The 8,509-nt window shown below is 37.3% G+C and overlaps 2 protein-coding genes across 2 annotated transcripts; one reads left to right on the forward strand and one right to left on the reverse strand.

The window, feature by feature from the left end:
- Positions 1–4,043: 4,043 nt before the first annotated feature.
- On the reverse strand, positions 4,044–5,751 carry LOC118742059. Its single transcript, XM_036474026.1, has 2 exons — positions 5,501–5,751; positions 4,044–5,398 (listed from the first exon to the last, which is right to left on the reverse strand). The coding sequence occupies exons 1-2, from the start codon at positions 5,706–5,708 to the stop codon at positions 4,044–4,046; spliced, it is 1,563 nt and encodes a 520-aa protein (XP_036329919.1). The 5' UTR covers positions 5,709–5,751.
- Positions 5,752–6,848: 1,097 nt separating this feature from the next.
- LOC118741159 (transcription factor Adf-1-like) lies at positions 6,849–8,138 on the forward strand. The gene is made up of 4 exons (XM_036473024.1): positions 6,849–7,053; positions 7,148–7,282; positions 7,344–7,500; positions 7,852–8,138. The coding sequence occupies exons 2-4, from the start codon at positions 7,153–7,155 to the stop codon at positions 8,039–8,041; spliced, it is 477 nt and encodes a 158-aa protein (XP_036328917.1). The 5' UTR covers positions 6,849–7,053; positions 7,148–7,152; the 3' UTR covers positions 8,042–8,138.
- Positions 8,139–8,509: the final 371 nt, after the last annotated feature.

Genomic DNA, 8,509 nt, shown 5'->3' on the forward strand with positions numbered 1-8,509 from the left:
CTTCCCTTTGCAGCTCTTATTTATTAGAAAACCAATTTAATAAATAACAAGTAATAAAGTCTAAGTTCGGGCGGAGTCGAACATTAAATACCCGGCGCAAGTATTAAATATATGTTTTTTCACCCTTCCGAAACCTTCCGCTAGATGGTAAGCCGAGGTGTATCTATTTTGAGTAAATTAGCGTCCTTCAATTTCGAAATATTGAAGTTTCAAGCATTTCTTAAATTTACCGTTATATGAGAATCGGCCGTTATTTTAGTCTGATTTCAATAATTTTCAACGTTTTGCTTACACGTGGCAAATACAATAACCATACCGAGTTTGGTACAAATTGGTAGAACGGTTACCGATATACTTATATGTGATCATAAGTGGGCGGTGCCACGCCCATTTTCCAAAATTTTACCATAAACGTATTTCTTGGTAAAGAATTGTTGCAAGCATCAATTTTGAATAAATTAGCTTCAATATTTAATGATTTATCGAAGATTTTGTATTTCTCTAAATTACCGTTATATGGGATGTGGGCGTGGTTATTGTCCGATTTTAAAAAGTTTCGGCGGTTTTTTATGCTGTACCAAGGCCAATAACCGTGCCAAGTTTGGAAGAAATTGGTGCAGCGGTTACCAAGATATACACATGTAACCATAAGTGGGCGTGGCTACGCCCATTTGCCAAAATTTTGTAATATTCTTATTTTTCGTCTAAAACTCATTGCAAATATCAATTTTGAGTGAATTATCTTCAGTAGTTACTAAAATATCGCAGTTTTCGTATTTCTGGAAATTACCGTTATATGGGAAGTGGGCGTGGTTAAAGTCCGATTTCGCCCATTTTCAATACCAACCTACCTTGGATTAAGGGAAACCTACATACCAAATTTCGTTGAGATATCTCAATTTTTGCTCGAGTTATCGTGTACACGGACAGACGGACAGACGGACAGACGGACAGACGGACAGACGGACGGACAGACAGACATGGCTTAATCGATTTCTTTTTTCATCCTGATCATTTATGTATACATTCGTCTCTATCTACATCTATGTCGATTCGTTTTGGCTGTTACAAACAACCGTTATGTGAACAAAATTAATATACCCTTGTGCACAAGTGCGCTCGGGTATAAAAACCACGATTTGTAATTTAAAGAAAGAATATCTTTTATTTTAAAATAGGATCACAACGTGATTCTATTATTATATGCATTCATACACAGGTTTTTGTTTATTTACTATTGTTAACTGTTCAAGCATGATACCTCCATCAGCCCATAATATGGGAAGGAAAAGAAAGCGCAGTCATTGAAAGTAGGCAAAAACTAATCAGTATGCAATACGACTTAATTTACTCTTGGAACTGGAAAATTATTTACAATATTTCTTTTAAACTCCTGCGCAATTCCATTTAAAGGGCCTAACAAGACATCCGATCGCCGCGCAAATACTTTCCCTCCTTTACTCTCATCGTTCGAGTCAAGTGTGAGTAAGCATAAACCAGTTTATGCAGCGTACGTAAACTACCGATCAATAGCAAGACGCGTAGAGTATTTACTTTGCCTTCCGCAACTACTGTGAGTAATAGGTATTTGACAGTAGAGTACTCTACTGGTAGTACTTGAGTATTTTCGAAGAAAACATACATTTGTGGCAAGAATGATAGACGAATTTTCTGGATCGCGCATTTGTGGTATCTGAATAAAACTAAGGACAGGAATGTAGTGGAGCGATGAAGAGAGCGACGAGCAAAACGTCCTTTCAACTAAAATGCTGATATTCATACCTAAGTACATACATATGTGCATAGATCCGTATGTGCATAAATACGTATGTGCATAGATACATATATATGTAAGTGTCCGCATATATTTTTTCTCGTCACTTGTTCTGTCGCTTCACTGCAGCAAAACCAAGTTGCGGGGAAAACCCTGACGATATGCGTACAATTGAAACCATGGGTTTGAAGATATAGCAAATTGATGTGAAAATTTCATTTCATATGAAATATATTTATGTATGCATGTATGTACATATGTACATATGTACATATGTAAAAATGTAGTTTCGATTTAAAAAAATCGGATACAGTTTTTCTTTCGCCATTCATACACCTCTAATTTTAGTATTTATTAAAAAAACTCAATGAAATTCAAAAACTCTATCTTGCATCATGATTCAATGGGTAGGTTCAGAAGGCGCAGAAGTTGAGCGCAACCGTTGCTAAAAAAATCAGTGATCATAATGCGCCTTCTGAACGGCTTGATACATTAGCTGTCAAATTCAAAACACACAACATGTTGTCTCAAATGATCATAAAAATATTACGATCATCTAACACGCAACTGTTCAGTTGATCAGAAGTGCAAAACGACGCGTTCAGAAGGTGCAATCGCAACAGTTACTGAGCTGTTGCGCCTTCTGAACATGCCCAATAATACAAGGTTAGATAATTATTGACAGCTGCGGTTTGACACTCCCTTACAAAAGGTTGCATTTACGAAGGACAGAGAAAGGTCAAGAATGCAATCCCTTGTTCCGAAAATAGTAGTAGAAAAGTACGCAAATTAGGCAATTAGTAGTGAAATTCCTTTTGTAAAATCTAATGTATTTGCAGGAAATCTGGCATTTTAAACGAAATGTTGAACGCAATATTGATATATCTACGTGAATTATGTAATTTATGTGCTATTTAACTGTATAAAAACTGCAAAATGACTCAAAATTAAAATAAGACTACTATGAGATTGATGTAAACGTCCAATGCTTATGTTTTCATCAGTTAAATATGCTTCATATGCATATACAAATAAACATATTGCACAAAAACATATACTTTTATTTCACACCAAAGCTACACTGTTTCCATGTAAAATTGCAAAGAAGCAACACGGTGCCACTGCTAAGGGAGCGGTGCGTGAGAGACAACTGTCAGTTTATCGAACCTTGTATTATTGAATCATGATCTTGCATTTGGTTTTACTCAATACCAATTTGAGCTGTCGCAGTGTTATCAAAAAAAAAAAGTTGGGCTTGTTCGAGTTGTAATCAGTATCGCGTTCTGTGTTAATTTCTAGCAATGTATTATCAGTTGGGCTGTTGCAACAATTTTGCCATTTTTCATCAATACGGCAGTAATGCCGCTTTTATTACGTGCCTCGAACAGGCCCGTTATCAATAGGTAGGTTCAGAAGGCGCAGCAGTTGAGCGCAACCGTTGCTAAACAAAAATCAGTGATCGTTGTGAGTCTTTTGAACGACTTCATACATTAGCTGGCAAATTCAACTCTCAAAGGTACACACCAACATGTTGTCTCAAATGATCAGAAAAATATTACGATCATCTAACACGCAACTATTCAGTTGATCAGAAGTACGCAACAACGCGTTCAGAAGGTGCAATCGCACCAGTTACTGAGCTGTTTCGCCTTCTGAACGTGCCAAATGAAAATTCGTTTCTCTTGAAATCAAGTTATATGGCTGCGTATGTATGTACATATGTATGTACATATTCCGAAATTTTTTTTATTTGTAAAGGCTCTCAAGAAAAACTAAAAATTCATATAAATTTTCTTCTATAAAAAATTTCTTAAATCAGTATGCAGCACCGGCACTTTTCAAAATTTTGATTTGCCACTAATAACACAAAAACACAATAACACAAGTAACAAAAAAAAAAAATTTCTCAGTCCTTGGGATGTAATTGTTATTTCCTAGTCTGTTATGCCTTAAAAGTATGGAAACCACCTAATATTCCTCGGAAACTTTGTTTTTGTGACCAGGACAATGTGATTCATTAAAATATGCTAAAATTATGAGAAAAACGTGTTTGAGTCTTTCACTACAGAGAAAATCATACAGAACAGCACATATAAATCAAAACTAAATTTTATTAAAACTTCAGAAAACCAAAAAACATAAAAGTAAATCAGAAGCGGGTGGTTTTTCGACATTTGCGTTTAAACTGCGAGTCACTTTCTCTAATCAATCCCCAAATGTAATCTCCCATCATGTTCTCATTGTATTGTCCTTGGTATCGCCGCTCAAATTATATTATATCCTGATGGAAGCGCTCGCCTTGCTCCTCTGAATATGCTCCCATGTTCTCCTTGAATTTGTCAAGATGTGCATCCAGAATATGGAGTTTGAGAGACATCCTGCAGCCCATTTTGCCGTAGTTCTCCACCAGACTTTCGACCAGCTCCACGTAGTTTGCGGCTTTGTGATTGCCTAGGAATCCCTGTACCACTGACATAAAACTCATCCAAGCAGCTTTCTCAACACGAGTGAGCTTCTTGGGGAATTCCTCAGACTCGAAGATTTTCTTTATTTGTGGTCCAACGAAGATACCGGCTGTAACTTTCGCCTCAGAGAGCTTAGGGAACAAGTCTTGTAGGTACTTGAACGCTGAAGAATTTTTGTCGAGAGCTTTGACGAATTGCTTTATAAGACCCAGTTTGATGTGGAGTGGTGGCATCAGTACCTTCTGGGGGTCCACCAAGGGCTCCCACTTGACGTTGTTCCTCCCCACTGTGAATTCAGTTCGTTGTGGCCATTCACGCTTACTGTAGTGTGCACTGTCGTTTCTGCTGTCCCACAGGCATAGAAAGCAAGGAAACTTGGTGTAACCGCCTTGCAGGCCCATTAAGAATGTCACTATTTTGAAATCTCCGATCACTTCCCAGCCATATTGCTCATACTTCAATGCGTTCAGCACTTTCTTGACATTGTCGTAGTTCTCTTTGAGAGATACTGAATGCGCCAGAGGAAGAGACGGATACTTGTTGCCATTGTGAAGCAACACGGCTTTGAGACTCTTGCATGAGCTGTCAATGAAGAGGCGCCACTCTTTTGGTTCGAAATCAATTCCGATTTCCTCGAACAGACCGGTCACGTCGTGGCAGAAGCAGAGCCCATCTTCGCTGATGAAGAAGTTGGAAAAAAGTTCGTGACGCTTCCTCTGACATGTGACTTTAACACTAGGATCCAGCAAATTCCACTGCATCAGTCTGGACGTCAAAAGTTCAGCATCGGACTTGGTTAGACCAAGATCTCTGATCAAATCATTCATGTCCTTTTGGTTGGGATAGTATGGGTTTTTGTTATCAGCTAGTAAATTAAATCCTTCACCTTCATTGTCTTCCACACTCATGGAATCAGGGCTCTCACAGGAAGACACCTGCTCTTTCTCTGGAGGAGTAGGAACGGGGCGGTCAGAGCTGTGTGGAACTGGAACCATGGATGAAGGAATGTCAGGATACATGATTTGACTTGCTTTTTTGCCAGTCCGACGTTTGGAAGGGTCCACCATGCAGAAAAAGCAGTTGCTTGAATGGTCAGTGGGTTCTCTCCAAACTCTTGGCACAGCAAACTTCATAGCTCTCTTTTCCCCTCTGTACCATCCTGAAAAAAAAAATTAGAAAAGAAAAGTACTGTCTAATAAAAAAGTTAATAGAAACATTTATTTTACCCATAACAAAGCAATATAGTTTTAAAATGTCTTACCTTCCAAAGTCTTTTTGCAGTTTTCACACGCGAAATGAGGTGCCCAGGATTTGTCTTGATCACCCACAGGCATGCCGAAATAAGCATTGTAAGCTTCGCACATTTTAAAACCTGTTTCCAAAGAGTACTTTTTCGCTCTTGTTTTGATAAAATATCCGCAGACATAACATAATGCATCTGCAGGATACTTGCAGCCTCGTGAAGCCATGTTTGAACGAATTTTTCTGTAATAAAATAAGAAACAACTCTCAATAAATCACAAAAATGTTGCAAAATTTATTGCGACGACTTTGTTGTTTTAACTAGTGTTGGGCAGTATCGAGTACTTTTGTGTATTTACTACTTTGGTATCGATACTTTTAAGCATCGGGTACTGTCGATACTTTTCAGCATCGAGTACTGAGTACTTTTGGAATCGATACTGCCCAACACTAGTTTTAACACACACAAATGTAGAGAAAACAAGTTGTATGCGCTCGTGTATCAGTTTTCAACAAACAAGCATAAAAATAAACGCAAATAAGCGCTGCCATGGTCACAAAAGCAAAGTTATCTTGCGACAATAGCTGTTTTCTATACTTTTGGGACCTAACTGACTCGGAAATAACAATTACAACCCAGGGACAAAAACCTTGTTACATAGTGTAATTTTATTTCGTATAGCAGCATTGCTTAAGTTATTGTTTTTGACAACTTATTTGTTGGTTAATGGCTGCAAATAGTTTTGTAGAAAATGAGAGACGAGAAATAATACTTTCGTAAAAATTTAAGTACATACATAAATTTAAAAGGCTGCTTGAATATACAAGTTTTATGAAAATGTCACATTAAACAACTGTCTAAATCTACGTTATTTTTTATAAATAAGGCCGTAAACATTTCCTTACATCGTCAATTTCCATATTCTATTTTTACTCTTTCAATTTCACTGACCAGCGCTGCAAACGATATCAACTAGTAGGCTAACAACCAGAATTGAAATTTAATACGCAAGTACTTACCGTACTACAAGTATACAGAGAGTAGATTTGCTACTCCCTTTTGGCGGCAGCAAATATCTCTCGTACGCGATGAGAGAAAGTAGAGTGCGTACTTTGGTGGAGTAATAGCAAGTACGTCAAGTATTTACTCTCTCAACGCCAAGTAGTGTATGTATGTGGAAGAAGAGTAACAATGTGTTGGGAGTAGAGTACAATGCAAGGAGTACTTATTGAACGAAATGCGGCAAATACACTTGCGCAGGACTCTAATTTCTTTAAGACTCACAACAACCAGGCTACGCTGAAGCAGGAATACTTAAGGCCCGTCCACATAGAACTTTGGCGTTGGCGTTGGCGTTGGCGTTGATTAACAGCTGACTATGAATACGCACAATTATATGAACATGTCCACATATCAACGGCAACGCCAACGCCAAAGTTATCGCACGCAAAAAGATGGGCATCTTTCATCTTTTTGCGCGCGTTGTCAATCAGCTGATGGATATAAATTTAATGAAAATTTGAGAAGGACGCGGCGAACAAATTAAATTGACTGAATTTTCACTTAAAAACGTGAGTAAACATTTAATTTATGTAAAAACTTGTTTTTTACACTTATAAACAAACAAACGATATAAATATGTATGTATTATTGTTTTATTTGCAGGTAAAATGGAAGATAAATTAATAGAAGCTGTCAGTGCGCACCCCTGCCTCTACGATAAAAGCTCCAACCTTTTCCGAAACAAATTTTTAAAGGAAAAGGCTTGGGAGAAGGTGGCACAGCTGGTGGGCGTATCTGGTACGTATGCATATATATATTAAAAGTTGTATTTAAATTTTAAATCAAATTCCTCCGACAGAAAAGCATTGTCAAACGAGGTGGAAGTCTCTGAGGGACCGCTTCGTCCGGGAGACTGCTGCATTAAAAGGGCGGTCGGGGGCTGCTGCTGAGGAAATGCCAACATGGTCGCACATGGAGGCAATGAGTTTTTTAAAAGATCATGTTGCTCCTCGAAGGTAAGTTTATCAATGAAACATGCAGTGACGGTGTACTCAATTAAAAATAGTTAACTGAAATGATTGTGCCGTTTGCACTGGCAATCTAAAGTGAGTGCATGGTGTTTTTTGTATATAAGTATAAGTTTGTGTATAAGTGTATATATAAGTTCTGTATAAGGTATGAAAGTCTGACTTATGTGGTTTTGATTAAAACATGAACCATATTTTTATAAGGAAATAACCATTTTAACTTGAAAAACATTGCAAATATTAAAAAAAAAACACCACGCTCTTTTGGTTGCCAGTTTAGTTTTTCGATGACATAAATATATAATATGTATTAATAACATTTTTCTTGTTTACTTGCAGAACGTTTTCGAGCCTGGATTTCTCCCAAACGGATGGGGATACAATTAACAGCAACACACAGGACTCAGAGGTGGAGAATTGCGAAGAAATTAGTTCTCCAAGAGCCTCTATTGACGCTAGCTCCATAAAAAAAAACGGGCCCGAATGGAAGACAAGGCAAATGAGAGATTTGGGTCACTATGTGATGTAGTGAATAAATTCGTAGAAAGGCAATCTGAATCCGAAAGCTTTGATAAAAGCCGCAATTACGAGTTCTATAAGGTTCTGGATAGTTACTTATTAAAGCATTCAGAACAGATACCAGATACATTGAAAATGGAAATATTAAACTACGTATTCAATTACAATTGTGTTTAATTTTTTTTTTGTGAGCCGGTGCTTTAATAAATAGCTTTCTAGAACCTTAGAAAACTGAATTTTTTTAGCTATTATTAAAGCTTTCGGGTTGCAGTTAATTGTTACTATTGTGCTGTTTGCGAATCCGTAATTGATAACTTTCTGAAATTGTTTTTGTACCTTACACTTATTTGCACCTGTGTTCAAAAAAATACTTTGTGAAATTGTTTTTGTACCTGTGTAATCGTAACTTATTTACACCTGTGTTCACAAATATTGGAGTAGAATTCAAAATGAAATTGTGTGCAACCTAAGAATATTT

This window comes from Rhagoletis pomonella, unplaced genomic scaffold (genome assembly GCF_013731165.1).
Source record: "Rhagoletis pomonella isolate Grant_MI unplaced genomic scaffold, Rhpom_1.0 Rhpom_scaffold_00006, whole genome shotgun sequence".
Lineage (NCBI taxonomy): Eukaryota > Metazoa > Arthropoda > Insecta > Diptera > Tephritidae > Rhagoletis > Rhagoletis pomonella.